The 20,040-nt window shown below is 42.5% G+C and overlaps 1 protein-coding gene across 1 annotated transcript; it reads left to right on the top strand.

The window, feature by feature from the left end:
• The first annotated feature begins 295 nt into the window (after window positions 1-295).
• Window positions 296-9,210, top strand: SETD4 (SET domain containing 4). The gene is made up of 10 exons (XM_009640983.2): window positions 296-365; window positions 618-713; window positions 1,662-1,699; window positions 3,176-3,264; window positions 3,906-4,335; window positions 5,122-5,296; window positions 5,983-6,064; window positions 6,423-6,503; window positions 7,537-7,660; window positions 8,555-9,210. The coding sequence occupies exons 1-10, from the start codon at window positions 296-298 to the stop codon at window positions 8,687-8,689; spliced, it is 1,320 nt and encodes a 439-aa protein (XP_009639278.1). The 3' UTR covers window positions 8,690-9,210.
• The last annotated feature ends 10,830 nt before the right edge of the window (window positions 9,211-20,040 follow it).

Below are 20,040 nucleotides of genomic sequence, written 5' to 3'. Positions count from 1 at the left end.
GGGGGGGAGGGACAGGGCTTTGGAGGGTTACGGCCGTGCTGTGGCCGAGATGAAGTTCGGAGCTGAAAGGCTTCCCGTCTTCCCTCACCCCGATCGCCCACCCTCGTGGAGGGGCTTGCTCGCAGTACCTTTTCTAAAGAGGCATCTTATTAAACTGGCGGTGCTGTGATTTCTCTTACCGAGTTAAAAGAAACATGCAGTATTTGAAAGGGACTTTAAACATTTTTAAGTAACTTTTTTTTTTTTTTTTTTTGGAATTCAGGTTGTATAAATAAAGCAAAATCCGTTTCTTAATATGAAGAAAAGCAGAGGCCGGACAGGTCGAAAGAGAAGAAGAAAACACTTGCAGAGTTTTATGGATGGAGGTACTGTCCCTGGAAGTACTGCTAAATAATAAAGTGACCTGTTGTTTGCCAAGGTTTCATTTTGTGGTGCATATTTGTCAAACACCTTTGTGCTTTGAATATAACATTTATAAATGTTAGCTTTTTCTATGCAAAAATTCTTGCCTTAGTTTACAGTCCCAAGCAGATCATGGTGAATATTGAGAGCTCAATTTGCTTTATTTTCCAAGAGAGTGCTATTTTATAGCATTAACCCCTCCTCTTTATTTTTAGTCAGCTGCAGTGACAAGCTGGAATACATTAAACTTAAGAAGTGGCTGAAAGACAGAGGATTTGAAGACAGCAATTTAAGGCCAGCACAGTTCTTGGGTAATGTTTTAGTTATTTATTGGTGGTACATATTTGATCTTCTAAGAAGGTTAGATTCCTGCTTTCATTTTGAATCACTCACCTGGCTGGCATCAGGAAAAAAAGCCCGTTACCGTTAGTCCTTTAAGGACTAAAGGACTATATGCACATGAATGTCATTTAACATAAAGAGGTAGGTATGGAGGCCTGAAGTACTGTAAACTGTTTCATATGTAAAGATGCTCTTGTGTAAAACTCTAGTATGAGAATACTCTGGTATGCTACAAAAAATGCACATCTATGTCAAATGCCTTGTAGAAATCAAGAGTTTAATTGTTAGTAGCACAGTTTTAAAGAAGAAAGTAGTATCTCTTACATGTTTCCAGTATCAGAACCTAACTGTATTATCATTTCCTCATCTTTTTTTCCACGCAAGTTCAGCAGATCTAGTGATACAGAAAAGTAAATAATTTTAGAGCTGGAATTCACTTAGTGCTGTTTACAGTAAAGGTATATACTTACATTTTTTCTCTTTAAGGAGATTATGTTTCAAAAACTTTTGCAACATTAAAGAGAGAGTAGAGAGAATAGTATGAACCAGAGAAAAAATATTGTGAATAGAAACGGTAATGTTTAGTTAAAACTCTGAAGCCAAGAACAGCAGCCAATGATGAAAGATGTGTTTAAAGAAAAAATTGGGGAAAAGAAGTTGAGTAATTACTAGAACTGGACAACAAGTGTTGCAGGGGATGCAGGAGAAGGGCTTTCACAGGGTCCTGAAAAGTAACAAGAGAATCAGAGAACAAAGAAATGACATATATATCTGGAACAATCCATAATTGGCTTTTGTGATTTGTAAGAGATAATGTATGTTCTTTCAGAGCTTTTCCTTGCTGGCCTGTTAATTTATTGCAGCTTATTGTAGCCTCCTGTATTTTACTATACGCATCCTCTTTGTTCCTCCTTCAGATACAGGAAGAGGACTGATGACAACAAAAGCTCTTCAGGTTGGTAAGGTTGATTCTAATGCAAGAGCTTCTCAGGTTCTTTGAGATGTAATGACTTTTGCAACAAGCAAAGCTCATATTCCAGGCAAGGTCTTTACGGTTCCTGTTGTAAATGTAATTTCTAGCCCAATACCTGAATTTGCAGTGTTGGCATATGTATAAGAGGATATTGTAGGTACCTTGATGACTTGTAGACATTTCTGTACCTATTTACAGAGATTTAGTATGTAGTCTTGTGTTTCAGTTTAAGGCAATCAGTGGCTATCTGAAACCAGAGGGAGCAGGCCCCTTCCCTCTAAGCCTTCTCCCTCAGCCATTGGCTCCCACAGCTTCTTTTGCACTGTAGCAGTTTTCCCTACTTGTGTGGTAAGTGGCATTGGGAAGCTAAACTAATAGAAAACTCTCTCTTCAAAAGAAATACTAGCTTTGATAGCTTTGCTCCTTGAAATCTCGCACCTTGGTCAGACCAGTGCTGATACAAAGGGAGGAATGGCTTATCAGGAAGGGGAATGGAGGGGAGCGATGGGGCTTTAAGCAGCATTTGGCTTTAGGTTATCTTAGCCATAATGTGAAATCATGGCTTAACTTCCCTTTGATGGCCCTCTTCTTTGTTGGTAGACGAGCTAATAGAATCATAATTTCTATCATTCCCAGCAGAAAGGGGCCATTCAGGTATTGGCACAGAAAGACTGGACTCCAGCTGAAAACTGCCTCTTGGAAAATAGGCTTGTTGGAGAAATTTCCTAACTGGTATGAGAATAGTATATCAAATAATGGGGAATCAGACACAGAGCCTTTTGCAAAATAGAGTATAGCAAGAGGTAGGAAGGAGTTGCAGTGGAGAAATCATGTGTGGAAAACAGTGTGTGTTCTTGTGCTGTTGGCTCATGGTTAGAGTCAGCAGTTGAAGCCAGAAGCTCAGGTTATTCACAGTGCTGGAAGTCTAGTGAGTGGAATGAGAGCTTGGCTCAAATGGGCTTGAGCAAGATAGGGAAACTCAAGAGAGGAATGGGAAGGAGAGAGTATTGACTTGATTCATGTCCTCTTCCTACAAGCCAGGCTTGAAAGCTTATTTACACACACAGCAGCTTGGCAAACAAGGTCAGGATAGACATGACCTAAAATATCCCTACCACATACTGCTATGTTGACAGAAATTCAGGTATTTGTGAGAGCTAGTCTAAAATATATCTCGGTACAAAGGAAGTGAGTAGCCAGGCACCAAACTTGCTGTGAACAACTAACTTTCTGCAGGTAACAGTTCCTACTGACTGCAGTCGTCCTCCTTCCCTGGACTGTGACTGTCTTAAAACCATGCCAGTTTCCATCAAGTTCAACATCACATCTGTTTGTTTCTTGACATTAGTGTTCTCTGGGGAATGTCTCTCTGTTCAGGAATTGTGTAGTAGATGAGTCATTTGCACTTGACCTCTGCTATTCTTTGTGTGTGTTGTGGTTTTTTTTTCTCCCTCAAAGGCAGGGGATCCAATTATTTCGTTGCCTGAGAAATGCTTACTCACCACGGGCACTGTCCTTAGTAGCTGCTTGGGAGAATACATTATGAAGTAAGTGAAAAGTGACACTTTATGGGCAAACTGGCCTTTTCTGTGGGTTGCTCATTAGTAGATCAATCATCTTAAGTGGTGGTAGGGCTTTAAACTGCATACCCTAACTTGTATGAGTATTTCTTGTGGACTTTCATGCATGTGGAATGCTCAGATAAGTAAGGTTTGGACACGGAGCATTCCCTTTTAGCTAGGCAAAGCTGGAAAGATGGTATGGGCTTGAACTTGGCCTGCCTCTAGAGCCAGCTTGGACCTAAATGCCAGTTATGAATGGTTTCTTGGGAATTTGTGAATATGCTTCAATAGGAGAAGAGGGATAAAAAGGGGTTGCAAAGCAGTCACATGGACATGGCCTTTTGGAAAATTCAGAACAAAGCCCTATGCTGGACACTGAGTACTTGTTATGTATCCCAAAAAAACCCCAAGCTACCCCCCAAAAAACAACCCAAGAGGTGAGCCAGCTTTTATAGCCCCTTTGAAATCATCAAAAGGACTTGGACATGAACTACAAAGGAGTTTAAAATAGAAGCTATTTATAACATTTAAAAGAACTAGAAGAGAGATAAAATACTGCTGCATCCATTTCCGACCTCACCTCTGTGTATCTGCTATGTTGGTATTTTTATTTTATTTTCTAATAGATGGAAGCCTCCTGTATCTCCTTTGATAGCACTGTGCACATTTTTAATAGCAGAGAAGCATGCTGGCGAGAAATCTCCGTGGAAGCCATATCTTGATGTTTTACCCAAGACATACACTTGCCCTGTTTGTTTGGACCATGACGTAATAAGCCTTCTTCCTGAACCTTTAAGAAAGAAGGCTCAGGAGCAGAGAACGACAGTCCACGAGTTGTACATGTCTTCCAAGGCTTTTTTCTCTTCCCTGCAGCCTTTGTTTGCTGAGAACACAGGAACTATTTTTAACTACAGTGCTCTAGAGTGGGCTTGGTGCACTATTAATACCAGGACAATATACATGAAACATTCACAGAGGGAGTGTTTTTCTCTTGAGCCAGATGTCTATGCATTGGCACCATATTTAGATTTGCTAAACCACAGTCCAAATGTTCAGGTAAGAAACTAAAAATAGATCGCTTAATTTCTTTATTTTTAAATGCACTATCTCAGTACAGTATGCATTTATGTGATGGATTAGGAGTGTCTGGAGGTCAGTGAGAGAATCTCATAGTGGGAAAATTGTCTATTCAGGACGTGCACAGGCTGAGTACTCGTGCTTCATATATACTCTGGAGGTTGTTATTCAGCCCAAGGCAGTTGAATAAAGATGATTCATATGTTTCAGTTTATGTTGCAAAGCAAAGGTACAGTGAGAGCCCCCAATGGGTGAGATTTGTGTCAGGATAGCTATTGGGAAGAGCCACTTGTAAATATTACCCTATTCTGCTATCCGGAAAGACTCAGCTCCTGAGACAAATTTCTAGTTGCATGGTCCCTGTGTTATTTCACTTCTGGCTGAAGCTTCTGGGCGGCCTTAGAAAAGCGTACAGAGCAGACCTTATGTCAGGGAGTATGTGCCAACATAGAGCTGAGATAGCGCAGAAGTGGCCAACTCCGCATGAAGCCATTTTTATTTCTGGATTTGGGGCCTCTGTAATAAGTCTACACAGTGGGTGGCACATCCTGCGGACTAAGTTTTTGATGTTTGTTCTTCTTCATACTAGTATTTATAGAGTGATCCTGGTGTGGAATTGTCCAAATGACACCTGTAACACTGTCTGTTTTGTTCCAGTGTTAGAAAAGTGTTCAATACTCTTGGGTTTTAATATTCAAGGTCTGATTCCTTTTTCACCCTGTCTTCCTGTCAAGAATAAAACCTTTTGTTTTTAACTTCTCAAAGGTAAAGGCTGCATTTAATGAGCAGACAAGAAGCTATGAAATTTGGACAAATTCACAGTGCAAAAAATACGAAGAAGTGTTCATCTGCTATGGGCCTCATGATAATCAGCGACTGCTACTAGAATATGGATTTGTTGCCATTGATAACCCTCACAGCAGTGTTTATGTCTCATCAGGTTGGGTTTATAAGATTGTCTTGACATTGAAAAGTACAATAGTAGAGAGCAGAGCATCTGAGCATATTAACACTGTCTGTCTTCAACAGCAGATGTGGGTGAAAAGGGATAATTAAAGGATAGTGAAGAAGTTCACGCACTTGCATATATATGCACAGCGCACAATGTGCACAATGCTTATTAAGGCATTATGGGGTTTTCTTTTTAGTGCCATCACAGTATTTGTGCACATTTCCAAGAAGTGGAACAGAGTTCAATATCACTTTGAACTGCATAGAATTTAAGGATTGGAGTTTTAAAATTGAAAGTGTTCTTTGGTAACTTTTCCTTTTGTAAAATTGCAATTCTTACCAGCACATACGTGGAGCTTCCAATTGGATGTCTTAGATTGTACCATTGACTTTAGGATTTAAGTCCTGATCCCCACAAAGTGAAGTTGCTGAGAGTGGTTCATAACCACAGTTCAAGTCAGGATTTCGTATAAGGATACAATCCTGGAGATTGCTGATAACTTTTGAGAAGTAGATACATTTTTGATTATGTTAAAGTTCATTAAAATGTAGTGGGTTTTGGTCTTTGTCCTGTAGCTACTTGAAAAATACGGTTGAAATGTCATTTCAGAATCGAGTGTTGTGGTTTTTTCTACATATTATTTATTTAAATATCTAAAATGTGTTTTTATGCAGATACTCTCCTCAGATATTTTCCACCACTGGACAAGCAGAGAAATGCAAAACTTTCCATTCTAAAGGATCATGATTTCTTAGAGTAGGTATTGAGAGTTTTTTGTTTCCCTGTGAGCTTTCTTTTCAATTTTTCTGGGAGTCACGTTTTCCTTCTAGTATCAAAATCCAACATAAAATAATGATTTGGTTTTTTTAACAAACTGATTTGCTTGTTGTTTGAGAGAGAATGTAGAAGTGTTAAACACCAATATCAAAGCTTGAGATAGGTTTCAAGGTTCAGGCTGTCTCCTAGCTGTGGATAGCAGCAGAGTAAGGGGAGTCAAGGAGTCCTGTAGTTCCAAAGAGCAGATCTTCCCTTGTTGATGCTTGTCAGGAAGAAAGCTGTGATGCTGTAAAAGATCGCCTGTACTTTCTGCATCTCATCGCTTCTGACTTCTTAGAAACCTGACCTTTGGATGGGATGGGCCATCTTGGAGACTCCTCACAGCCCTCAAGTTGTTAAGTCTTGGAGCGGATGAATTGTAAGTTTTAGTACTTTCTGAATATTTAGACAATATGCGTGTGCCATTTTCATTTATTTGCTCTTTGCTGGCTGTGTGTGAGATACTGGGACAATTGTTTTGGATCTCCTGTGTCTGTCTCATTGACTCCAGGTGTGAATTGAAAGAGGAAAGGCAGAGAACACTACATAGTGTAAAGTCATTGCATATTTGCTGCTTTGGTCTACTGATTTCTTGTATTAAACAGTAGACACAGCCCATTGTTTTTACTATTTTGAGAATCAGATATTACTTTAAGGTTCAGACTCCAGACCTGTTTCATCCTGGTTTGATTAAACTTTTAAATGCTATTGACTTGCCTGATTTCTTTAAAGCATGTGTTCCACAGGCTGCTTCTGAAATTCTAGGGCCAAATAAGTCCCTGAAATTCATCTTCAGTGACTGTCAGCACAGTTTTGATCATTTGTTCCAAATGGTAAATATGCCTCAAACAGCATTAATAGAAAATGGTTACCTGAGCTTTGCTTGTAATAGTAAATTGAAAAAAAAAAAAAAAAGTTTTCTCTCGTTCAAAAATATTGATGCTTTGAAGATTCATTGCTGAGTGGAATAAGTTAATTATAAGAACTAAAAATAAATCTCCATGGTACTGGTTTCAAACCCATGAAATATGTCGGTATGTGAGGTGAAGTTTAGCAGAAGCCATGCTAGTAAGTTCTGAGTGAATAGCTTTTATTCCTCACTTTCACTCCCTCATGTGGGAGCATGGCAGAGCAGTGAAGACCAGGAGCTAAGACCAGGGTCTAAGTGCAGCCTGTGGCTTTGGCTGAAAGGATAAGGGTGGAGGATTGGAACTGCTGCTCCAGACCATTAAATCTCTCTTCTTTTTTGCTTACCTTGTCGGTCTCATATCTGAAGGCTTTGTGCCTTTCTCATGTATGCTGACCCTACTTGCCTTATGCCAGTGATGTTATTCTTAGCATAACCATATGTTTATCATTCAGTTGGGGAGTACAGCAAATGATTGTGTGTTGTTCAAACATTTTTGTTTTAGTACTTGCTGGAGGAGAACGCTGCTTGGTGATGTAATTTCAGCCAGAAATGAACAGCAGACTTTGAATATAACAGCAAAAATATGCCATTTTTTAATAGAGGAGACACAGCATGTCCTCCTTCAGGTAATTTGACTGGAAGAACAAGGTAGCCCAGATTCCTTTCTCTCCTAGTGTAAATGTACAGCAGTGTAGTTTTTTGGGGTGAGAACAGAGTGATGGAGGGAATTGACTACACTGGGGTGGTGTAGGATTTTTTCCAGGGTGACTGGCAGCACTCAATTGCTCAGCAGAATTTGTGGCTGCAGCAAAGAAAGGAATCATGTTACAAAGCTTATAGGAAGCCCTGTAAGCAAGTCAAAGGTGTTGTAACCTTGCTCTGCCTACAGTATCAATGTGTTTGTTGAGGTGTCCTCTTAAAAGAAAATGCAGGCTTTTATGAGGTAACTCATGAGGCATGGCTACCTGTGCCTTGTTGAAGAAAGTGAAGGCTGTGTTCATTAAAGCCAGTCAAGCCAAGCGACCTACCCGTGTCAGCCAGCCTCCTGCGAGGGAGGTCTGTACTCTTACAAAAACAGTCTCTCCTTCCTTTCTGAATTTTGGCAAACAACATGTGTACTTTATGTCAAGTTGGATAGCTATCATGGAAAAGGGTTATTAAACCCACACTTTTGCAAAGGAAACGTGTATGTGTACAGAGTATGAGGTGAATCTGGTCTTGAGCAACATGTTGAGGATAGTATGGACTTAGGAGCCTGATATCAGAGGTATTTCCCTTCCCTTCTTCTCCTTGTTTTCAATCTGCTTCCTATCCATGTGATGACTTTTGTCCCTTTTTTCCCTTTGCTTTTTTCCTTTACTGTTACAGTTTCTCTTGTGGAAGATGAAAAAAAAATACTGTATTCTGACATAGTTCATGGAATCCCTACCACAGATGAGCTTTCCACAGATTTTATGTTCATGTCCTATATTAAATAATCTGAATTTTTAGTAATTCCATCCCATTTGTATAAACTTCAGATTTCCCAGATGAAAAGGAAAAAAGAGAACCTCAAAAACCACCTGGCTTTGGTAGAAGCACTACGCTTGGAAGACCTGAAGATACTACAAAAATCAGCTGAGATTCTTTGCAACTTGAATATGGCAACATCTTGACCCATCTGGAGCTGTGATAGCTGTGACTGATTGGATCTCATTTGCCATGGATAGGCCTTACTCAACTGTTTTAAAGGACCTGAGTGGCAAATAATGTAAAAACTCATGAGAATGTGACTGGTTTTCTTCACAGGGTCACCCAGGACCCAGAGTCTTATTTTGTTCTTTGCTGACCTTCTTCAGTAATACAAAAGGTTAGCCCAAATGCTGGGGGGGAGCACAGGTGGCTTTCATCACATCTCGTCCAAATCAGGCTGCTGCGAGTGGAACAGCTTCTGGGGTAATTTGAGCAGCCCCAGGATTGTGGGCTCCAGCAGTCCCAGACTTCACAGCTGCCTGAGTGGCTAAAGCATATAGGGTCAAGCAGATACTCCTGAGGGTGTATTTGAGCTCTGACACTTGACAGAGAGGAAGAGGAGAGAGCCACTTACATTTGCCCTGTACTGATCCTTTACTGTTTCCCTGAGTTCCATACGTGTCCCCAAGACTCGGCAGTTCATGCAGTGCCTGTTCAGTGCTGGGGAAATAGATGCAGACTGTAACTCGAATTGTGCTGTGATTATTTTCCATTTTGTGGGGAATCACATTTCATAGAATTTTTTGTTACTATTTTTAGCATTTTTTAAGAACTGTGTTTCTAAAGAGTGTTTATTTTTGTAAATATATTGCTTCATTTTCTGCAAGACTTCTCTGTTTTTGAAATAAATTGTATACAGCAGTAAAGGCATTCTAGCTAATGATATAATTTAAGGAAAAAATGCAACAAGTGAAAACTGTGAAGTATTCAAGGTCAAATGCACTTTCAGACTTTCTTTGGTACATTGTGAACAGGAATGTTCCATTGCTTGGATTTGAGGATTCCAGGGGTTTTCCCTACTTTTTTTTTTTTTTCTGTGTTGGTCTATTTGGGACAGGAAATGCCTTGATACCTGAGCTCTGAGAAGGGCCTTTCCTTACCTAGAAGGATACATTGGTTTAAGTTCAAAAGACTGGGGGAACTGAGAAGTGTAACCGTTTGCTGTTACTCAGTTTCCAAACCCAAAATTTCTTGGCTTTGAGGTGACATCTTCATCACCTTTTCCTAGGATTAGGAAATTCTGAAAATAAGCTATTTTTTGCCTTGTTTACCCTAATGCACTGAGACTTTTGTGCTCTCAGGCTTTTTGTATTGTTCATAGGGAGATGCTGACAGTGTGTGGTTACATTTCAGAGAGAGGGCAAGGTGAATGGTTTGGGAGAGGAACTGAAGTGCTTTGTGGAGCTAGAAGCGCATTTATTACATCCTTTGGGCTAACTTACTTTCATAGTTGCCTAAACTGTGGTTTTAATCCGTGCAAGTCACTTGGCACCATATTTTATACTCTAGTCAGCCCCATTTTGAAGTACCTCCTGGGATGAGTATCTGGATTTGGGTATGCAATCTCTGCTAATCTCACTGAGAGCAATTCTTATCAGGTTGCTGAGACCCTGACCCTGTGACTGTTGCCCATGCATTTTGATTAGGTCTGCAAAAGGGTCTAGAGAAGTCATGGATGACATGAAGAGGGTGGATGGTGTCTGAGCATGCATAGTGCGAGAAGTAAGGGCTTTCAATGAAAGCTTGAAGAAGTCAGGTTCAAAGCTAACAATGTGGTAACAAATCTGCTGAGGTTAACAAGGAATACAGGTACAAAAGTTGACATGGGTGTGGAGCACATACACATGGAAGACAGAGCTGTTGGCAGCTACCAGCCAGACAAAAAATTTTGGTCTTCTGTAGTCGCCTGATCTCAAAATACTTGAAGGTTGGGAGGGTATTGATCGTAAGTGTTGTATATGCTTGGCGTGTGCTTGCTCTTTTAAGGTGTTGGTGGGCACTGGGAAATGGTACTAGGTTGGACGGACCCTTGCTTTGAACATGTTTTGATAATTACAGTTGAACTGTTTGACCTCTTTCTTTTAATAAAAACTTTTTCGTTCTCTAAGAACAGATGTTTTTCTTGTGATTTTATAATGAGATGGTACAAGAGGAAGAGGGTAAGGATGTTTGGTGGTTGTTTTTTTGGTTTTTTTTTTACCTTTTTCTGGAGATGGCTATTTTAAGAACAACTTCCACACGATGTGTCTTGCAAGACGGATCCTAGTTTGACAGAAGTTTATTTGCTTCAGTATTGCACTATAGACTACATGTTTATACCAGGTGGTTTGAATATGGGCTCCTGTAACTCCTACATGCCCTCCGGCGAGTGTTGGGAGGGGATCTGGCAGTGTGGGAGAGTAGGCAGTATGAACTGCTTCTCTGTCTCTTGCATGGAAGCATGGCAGTAAGCCCCCAGCTTTACCTTAAGCACGGTAGCAAGTGTTCAAAGAGTGCCATGCGAGTTTAATGTCAAAGGCAAAATCCTGCCTGAATAAATTACGGAATTGGAACTAGTGCTTTTGCAACATGCACCAATAGCAATGGATTTTCAACAGGAATAAACCGGCATAACGCGGGTCATCATTCAGCATTTATGTACACATGTGGCTAGTCAGCATAAGCTTAAATTCTGTTTTGAATCAAACCTAACTTATGTGTGAGATGGGGCATCCAAAGATGGGGTGAGAGCTTCTGAAGAAGTAACTGCACTGGGAGTGCTCTCCAGCCGTCTTACAGAATACAAAATCAAGTTTTTGAAGAGTGAAGGTGCTTACTCTCAGCCTCTACTTTAACTAGAGCCCCTTTGAGCTGCAAACATGGTACTGGCTTAGCTGTAGCGGCGTGCTGTTAACATTTGGCTCTGGCTCTCTGTTAGTCTAAGGAGGGATTTAGCTGTGATCTTAGTGTGGAAAGACGTACTTTATTTCCCTCTTTGTACAAATTTCCTTTCAGATTGTATCCGCAAATCTCAGCAACAGTAGGAATAAACCCCAGCTTTTTCCCCTTCGCAATACAAACCTGATAAGGACCATGGCGGTGAGCTAGATCCTCTTCCAGCCTGTGCAGTGTAACTCAGAGAGAGCCAAAGTAGGAATGTGTTCCTGTGACTGCAGCGAAAACACTGGGTTTGGGTAGGTGCAACGAGAGAAGCTTTATTTCTTGTGATAAGAGCTTGAGACAAAAATAGCACAGCTTGGTTTAGGTTTGGTTTTTGTTTTATTTTTTTGAGGGGGGAGTTGATTTAGTGCAGCCTGAAGTTGGTGAAAAATGATAAACATGAAACCTCATGCCAGTATCTTTCCTCTGTCAACTTATGTAAATACGGCCCATGGCTTTTCTCTGATCTTCTACAGAGAGTGGCTTCTAGTTTACGGTTTTCTTCAGCTGTACTGTGTGGAGATCATCTATCATTGCTAAGTGCCTTTAGACCTGTCTCTTTCAGGACAAGATAAGGGAGGATCAACTCTCGTACCCTGATAGTTCAAGCTTTTAGGTACACTATGAAAACATGTCAAAGATGACATTCCCAGAAGAAAGAGCTTTTAAAAATGATGTCTCCCAGGGTATGTACACACCTAGAAGGTAAAGAATTCCCCTTTAAAAAGTGCCACACGTCAGCATAATTTGAAGTGTTTGTTTGCACTCGGTGCATCTATGACTGCAGTGATGAAGATAATGAACTCTAGGACAGAGGGAAATTGTCCCCACAGAACTTTATGGCTTTCTTTACACAATAAATATGACTAAAGTTGTTAAAAGATTTACAAATTTTCCCTCAGTTTGGACCAGCAGTTGGATCCGAACCATGTGAAATTAATTATATTTGTAATTTCCGTACAAAAGCAGGGAAATCACAGCTCAGTGGCTGAATTCAACTGGAAGAACTTGATTTTATCCCTGTCTAACAAAGCTTAGGTGGCACCAGCCTGCTGCAGGTTGGAGTGGAAAGAAAAAAATATGTTTGCAGTTCATTCCACCGAATGTTTTACTGGATATCTGTAATTCTCAAATTAAGTTTTAGAAAGCACTGCAATGAGCTCTATATTCAGTAGAAAAGCAAAGATACTCAATGAACCCCAGACTAAATTGTGTAAAACTAGTGTAAGACTAATGCAATCTCTGTGTTGTCCACTAGATGATGCAACTGTACTACAGAGAAATAAGAAATTACAGTATATCCACATGCAATTATAATCCTATTTACCGTATTCTATTTCTAGTAGTAAAAAGTGGCGTCTTCAATGGTATGCCATGGTTGGTATTAGATAAATAGGTGAAAATGTAGCTTGCTTTCTGCTGGTTTCAAGTGAAACGTGAGGCTTTGTAATCTTTTACATTTTCACAGTTTTATTGTACTTTAACTTGTTGGAGTTGCTCCTCTCTCAAGTTCTATCATGTCGTTCTTCCCTGAAACTATCACCCGAGACATAACTAATGGTTCAAATCATCTTTGTTACATTAACTTGACCCTAATGGTTTAGCTAGCGAGGTTGCAACGGAGGACTGTCTGCTCATGTGTTTTTTCTTCAGAGATTAGGGGCCAGCTTGATCTTTTGCACAGATCTCTTTCAGTAATGTCCTTTGATGTGGCTGACTGAGCTCTGATTGAAACATTTCCTCTGTGCGGGGCAATTTTGCGGGCTCTCCCTTGTGTCGGTTCTCCAGTACCTAATAGTAATAAGCCGACGTTTGACCCTTTCCTTCGCTGAGGGTTTCTTCGCTGCCCGTTTTTGTGACTTGTGTCTGTTTATTACTTCTGATGCATATTTGTTGCCTTGCTCAGTTTCCCAGGGGCTTCTGAAACAGCCAGTGTGTGCCTACCCTGCGAGTCCTTAGAGCCCCATCTGATTGTCCCAGTTGCCCTACAGCTATAAAGAGGAGGAGTGGAGGGATCTGCTGCTTGCAAAGCTACTGGTTTCTCCTGAAGCTCTCTCCCCTGTTCCTTAGTTCTTTCCCCCTGCCTCCAGTGCTGGACCATACAGTGACATGCCAATCCTGAGAGCACTGAAGTGGATTGGGCTCCGGTACCACCCTGTGCATGGCAGGAGGCAGGTATTTGTAGTGTGCTTTTAATGTAGGAATGTTTTTCCTCTTTACATACACCTGTACTTGTTCCAAGTCTGGCAGGGCCAGCTGTGTCCAGTGCTTTACCTCTCCACTAGGATGCCAGAGCTGGGCTGGAGAAGTTGTTAGATGAGCACTGCAGATACATCCGACAGGCACTGGATGTGCTATTTTAGTAGCTCCCTCCTCATGGGGCTGCTCTGGAAGGAGCTGGCAGTGGCAGTTTGGCTCTTTTGACCCTTGGCAGGCAATGGTGACTATGGAGAGGGCAGAGGGACATTCTCAGCATGAGGCTGGTGCCATGCCTGTCTGTACCACCCTGCCTGGGCCAGCATCCAGAGCCTGTATCTCCATCTGTAACAAGCCAGCCCTCTTTGCAGCAAGAAAGTGCCCGTGAGTTTGTGTATCCTTCCCACGAGATGAATTTTGTATCAACAGAGATGCTTTGGTGTGGGTGGGCTGGCCTGCAGAGGATGTTGGCGAGAGATCAGAAGGGACCATGCCATCCCAAGATGACTCATGCTGCTCTGAACCATCCCTGATGAGTACTTAGATGCTGGGCTAGCCAGTCCCTGGTTCAGGAGTGGAAAAACACCATGTAGGTCATGGGAGACTCCTAAAGGCCTTCTAGGAGCGCAGTGTGGGCTGGGCTGCGGAGGTGGAAGGGGAAGGGTGGGCTAGGACAGGAGGGACAGAGTGGTCCCAGCTGGAGAGAGGATGTTTTGTACTCTAATAAAGAGCACACACTCCTCTTTGGCTTTTCTTTGCCTCTAAGTTCATGTAGATAACTGGATGGTCCTGCTGCTTCATCAGAAATGGTGTGGTGGCCAGGGTGGCCATTTCTGTGCCTTTTCAGGAAGGGGTGGGAAGGCAAGAGGGGTAAACATACAGTCTGTAGCATAACCCTAGGAAATCATATAGTGTCAGGCAGGTATGTATGTGTGTGTCTGTGTGCGCTGTCCTGTGGCCAGCGTGTGCTATCCTCGCTTCATGGGAGCAGGGCTATTTGGTTTACTTGGCTGTGTAACCCTGTTCTGGCATTCTTTCTGCAGTATTAGAGCAGGGGCCTTGGGCTGAAGGACAGGGAGAAAGAATACTGTGTGTGTCAGAGCCGCCGTGACAGAGGGAGCCTTTTGGTTGTGCTGGTCCATCTGTGTGTCTCGCTGCTCCCTGCTGTCATGCACAGACAGAAATGGGGGTGGATCCCTCAGTGAAATCTCTCATGTCAGGCTTCTGGTATGGCAGTGTAGTCAGCCTCTCTGTCATGGAGAGGCATGTAATGCCTCCCACCATCACTTCTGGTGGGGTTTGCCCTGCTGTATGGAATAGGAGTTGGAGGATGTGAGCTGCTCTGGCTGGGATGCTCTTTGGGTGTGGAGCCATCTAGTGAGGTAGGGAGTGTGTATTGGAGGAAAGAGAAAGCAAAGAGCAGTCCCCAGATTACCTCTGGCATTTCAAATTGGGTGCTCTCATGATCACCCCTCTGAGCATACAGCCAACGGCATTCACAATGACAGTGTAGGTGTGGCATTTGAGACTGCTCTTATGTCACATTTGATAGAAATTGGCTAACATGTTCAGCAAATATGTGAGAGTGGAAGGGGAGAGTGGCATATTGAGATATACAGAGATTTGTTTTCTCATGCATCTGGGCTAAAATCACAATAGAAAGTCAGAAATTTTGAACCCGATCTTGAGGTTAAGTATGTTGGAGACAATGGCAATGAGGGTTTCTTGTACTCCTCCAAAGAAGTCCCTGCCTATGGGAACGGCCATTCCCTTTCTAGGTACAGGTAGAGAACCATGTATGCTTGGCACAGGCCCTGAGGAGCACGGCAGATCAGTCTGGTCTGGACCCGAGGAGACTTAACATTGTCTCTGTCCCTGGCTGCTTCCAGCAAAAAGTGTGGAAAATCAGTTCATCCCATGTCTGTTTTATGCTGATTTAATTCCACTTGGCTCAAACAGAGTTATACCTTGCCTTTGATATCTGGCCTCAGGGCTTCATTAGGCATAGTTGTAGTCCAAAGCTTGCTGACAGAAATCAGTTTATGTGGGTTCAAGCATTTTCTTTTTCTTTTTTTTTTTTTCCTTCCAGGGAAAGAAAAAAATGCATTTCAATTACAGGGGAGTTACTACAGCCTGGTAGGAGGACCAGAGAGCATGAATTCTCTTGTATCCAACTCTGTGCACTGGAAGCACCAGGGTGTAGGCTGAACTCTTGCACTTGAGGAAAACTCTGTGTGTGTGTGTGTGTGTGTGTGTGTGCATGCGAGAGAGAGAGATTGAACTCCCCTCTGTGCAGTGTGGCCGGACGGGGTAAGAAGTGGCCAGGTATGGTACCGCTCAGTCTGTCAGCAGACACGTACCCTGGCCTTGGCTCTCCTGAAGTGCATTACACTGGAGTTGTGATGGGGATAGCATCCTGCAGTGTGGGTGGAAGTTTCATGGTCACAGGTTTTGCATGGCTTCAAATCTACTCACTCTTGAGGTAGCTCTTCACCTCCTCCAGTGCAAGCACAGAGGCAGAGCCACAGAGGAACAGCACTTGGCACAGCTGAAGTGCCATGGTTAGGCTGCCATGTGCCTGAGTTTTTCCTGAAAGCAGTGCTATTCAGGTAGCAGAATTTGGTTCTTACTCTGGGATTTCCAGAAGGCAGAGAGCTCCTTTGGTGCAGCAGTGATGAGACTGTGCCTGACCAAGCCGTGTCTATGCAGCCGAGCAGCGCAGCAGGGGCTTTTCATGTCCAGTGAGACCTGCACATGCTGGTCTTAATGTATGTATGCCAAGCGATCCATCTGCACCTGCGTGCAGACTGGTAGATCTCACCTGTACGTGCTCTGGCCACTCAGGCCTTACAAATAAAGCCACCTGCGCACAATAAAGCCACCACGTTCATGCCTGTGGGATGTGCTGGCAAGGGAGTCCTTGGTTTGTGCCTCCCTGAGAATAATCAAGGAGCCTGAGGCAGGAGACCTTGCCTGAAGTCTGAAGGAATATCCCTGCTGAAATTCTGAGCTGTGATGTCAAAGGTAGATGGAAACCGGAATCACAGCCTTGACAATTTTTATTAACATATTTTTCAAAATTCTTGGGAGAATCACCTGATGAAGATAAAAACCACCCCTCACCTTAAAAAAAAAAAAAAAGAGAGAGAAGCTGCACTGGAAAAACCAATGGGTTAAGCATTCCTAATTTCAAAATAAAATGTTTTTGTTAAAGAAAGCATGCAGAGAATTGTTAAACAAAGGAACCCCAGACCATTGCAAAATGAATCAGCATGAAAAATGTTCTTAATGTACCCACATTCTCTGGAGTTTCCCCCCTGCCTTTCCCGCTGGTTCAAGACGAAAGTAAGATTTGAAACTAAGTCAATAACAAGATGCAACTGTTGAATGTCAAGTAGGGGGGAAAATGTGAGCATTACTCGGATTATTCAGAAAACAGCTGCTGCAGCTACTCAGCATTGTACAAGTTAGAAGAAGATGCTACTCCCTTGGGAGGAAGAGGCAAATTTCTGGTTACTTGGTGTCCTAGGGGCAACAGGTAACACGGCTGTGGTGCTGCGTAAGCCCAGGCCAGGCGGAGATGGGGGTGGGGATACCTCTGAGGGTTTGGGCTTTGGGGTCTCTGCACCATGCTTCCTTCCTCCTAGACACCTGCCAGCCTCCGGTGGGGTGTAGAGTTAGGGACGCTGAGGTGAGCAGATACCATGGTAACAGGACAAGAGACAGATACTCTTAACGGTCATAGGTAGTAAATGCAGAGCTCAATGGACCACATCCCTGTGTTTAAAAGGCGAAAAGGTCGTAAGAGGACTAATAGTCGGTTATTTAAATCATTCTTTAAACACCTCTTCCAGTCATATAACGTGAGCTGTTTGTACCTGTCTTGGAACTCTCCATGACTGATAAATATTTGAAAAAACATGGTATATGTGCTTTACTGGCTGTTACTGGTTGCAGGTTGCAGCTTATATGTAAATCAAGTGCCGCTGACAGAAAGCTCCACTGCTCGCCCTCTTTGCCCTCTGCCCGCTTCAGTACTGGGGACTCTTTCTCTCCATTAGTGCACTTATATTATGAAGAATGATGTGGAACAGGGGTACTAGCAACTCCTCCTTTGTTTATAGCTAGAAAATATCTGACTGCTTAAAAGAACATGAAAACGAGTTTTGTCTTCCTTTCCTATTACTGTCAAACAAACTTCACCTCCGCGCTCAGCATCACATGGAATTTGTCACTGGCAGGAAGCATAAACCCTACCTTGTGAATATATAACTTACAGTCACTTCAGAGGGAGAAAAAAAATCCTTTCATCATGTTCAGTTTTCTTCACTGTTTTATTTCACTTAAAACATCACTCACTACCAAATGGTATTTGTCAGTAGTAATTGGCAAATGCTGGAGGCGGTTTTCAAGGCTGTCTGAATGGAAAATCTCAAAGCAGTTGTCTGCACTGAAAGAAAATATTACATTTGATCTTTTTATGATTCTTGCAGACATGATGTATGTCTGCATTCCTTAGCTTGAAGAATTCTTGGTGTTTGGGTTTCTTTTCCTTTAAATGACAGGAAGTAACACTTCACCCTTATTTTGCAGTATTGTCTGAGAATTAACCACAACATAATGGTAATGTACATTTTTTTTATGCTTTACAGAGATTCTTTTTTATTAGCCATTTATTGTGGTTTTGCTTGTTGGCAAGATTCAGATCCTCTGAATGATAACTGTGGGCATTTCATCTGCATTTGTATTTAGACGTGTATTTCTTCTGATGTCTTCTTTCTAAATAACGTCTCCCTCAAAGACTGCCTTGCAATAAATCAACTTTCCCCTAATGAAGTCGTACAAATGTATTATTGCTCCTGTCACTTCTGCCCCTCTGCTTTTTGGTCATCAAGACAAAGGATAGACAGCAAGTTACATTAACACCCTGCTTCATGTCTGCAGAGCTGGGATGTGCCTAGTGCCAAGTAAAGCCCAACACCAGCGCGTGGAGGACATGATAGCAGGTGAATAGTAACTCTCAGAGCCCCTGACAGCCTCAACAGTGCTTAAAAATGCCACTGCTGGGCTCCTCAGCATTTTAAAACCTAATGGCATGTAAAGTGTAACTGATTCCCATCCATTAATAATTTTAACTTAGTTTTTATGTATAATGAAGTGCCCATTGAGGGGTTCCTTTACCTGCAGTGTTGGTGATTGCTAATTCTGCAGCACACTAACAGCCTGGTAGAACAGATCAGGCGTGCAAAATGTCCAAACCTCTGTGCTGGAGGCGAGCATGTTGTTACTGGCTGTAGACATACTGTCTTGCACCTGGAAAAGTCACTAATGCCCTGGCCCAGTGATTCCCAAGTGTCTGGAATCCCAAGGTGATGCCTGAGCTCCCTCAGCACTGAGGTGAAACCCTGAGGGTAGCAGTTCTCTGCAGTGAATGAGAATTCTTCCAGCCACCTGAAGCACAGCAATGACTTGGTCGTACCATGGTGTTCTCAACAAAAAAGAAAGAAAAAAAGAGACAGGTGAGCCTGTGGCTTTCCATGGGATGCTGCTCCAGTGGAGGATGGCTGCCTGGCTCCTTTCTGCTGCTCCTGCCCGGGTGAGGGAAACTCCTCCATGCCCTGGCACCCCATGGGAATGACTTCTCCCTTCATCCTGCAACAAGGCATTGCCGGGCTGGCCTCTGCCGTCAAGGTCTGCGTGACAGGCAAGGCTCTTCTCTTCTGCCACCTCCTGCTGCCTCTGGACCAGAGAAAATTAGCATCACTTGCAGGTCTTTCTAGAAAAGGCAAAATTGCTGAAAACTTCTTCAGAGAGCACCTTTACTCTCACCTAGGGGCCTGACATCTGCTTCTCCCTGCCACCATAAGGCTGGCCTGAAAATGCCAAGATTACATGAAAAAAACCTGTGCTGACTTTTGGTAGTGTTTTACTTGCCTTCTGGTTTCCAGCTGTGCAAACTTAAATTTTCTTTCCAATAATCAGAAGCAACAAAGAATGATTTTTCCATGCAAGCCAGAAGATCAATTCCACTAACGGAGGCTTTGAGCTCTGCAGCAAGCAGAGGCTGTGGGCAGCTCTAAGGTGTAGCATCCTGGTTATATCACCAGCAATGAGTGCAATACTGAAATCCTGGCTATGTCCTGCAAGAAAACTGTGCTATGTGGCTTGGTTTGCTGCAGTTAAACAAAATGCTGTCCTTCGTATAAATGATGCTCTGGGAAACGGTGCTCATAGTCGGGTGTGCATGTGCAATGTATACACAAACACACATGCATATACATACAATTTCTTTTCAAATGTCAACACACCCTTCAAAACATAGTGTCATCCTGTGAAATGGGAAGCCCGTGAAATGGGAAATCCCATGAAATGACAGCTT

Source organism: Egretta garzetta, unplaced genomic scaffold (genome assembly GCF_000687185.1).
Source record: "Egretta garzetta isolate BGI_Z169 unplaced genomic scaffold, ASM68718v1 scaffold45, whole genome shotgun sequence".
Lineage (NCBI taxonomy): Eukaryota > Metazoa > Chordata > Aves > Pelecaniformes > Ardeidae > Egretta > Egretta garzetta.
The sequence above is the reverse complement of the archived record's forward strand: the minus strand, read 5'-3'. Positions and strand labels throughout refer to the sequence as shown.

What these genes read in the sequence shown, in the direction of transcription:
- SETD4 (XM_009640983.2), top strand. Translation starts at nt 296, where the DNA reads ATGAAGAAAAGCAGAGGCCGGACAGGTCGAAAGAGAAGAAGAAAACAC. An exon ending in CAGTGTTTATGTCTCATCAG is followed by an intron (nt 5,297 to 5,982) that starts GTTGGGTTTATA and finishes GTTTTTATGCAG; the next exon opens with ATACTCTCCTCAGATATTTT. An exon ending in AGTCTTGGAGCGGATGAATT is followed by an intron (nt 6,504 to 7,536) that starts GTAAGTTTTAGT and finishes TTTTTGTTTTAG; the next exon opens with TACTTGCTGGAGGAGAACGC.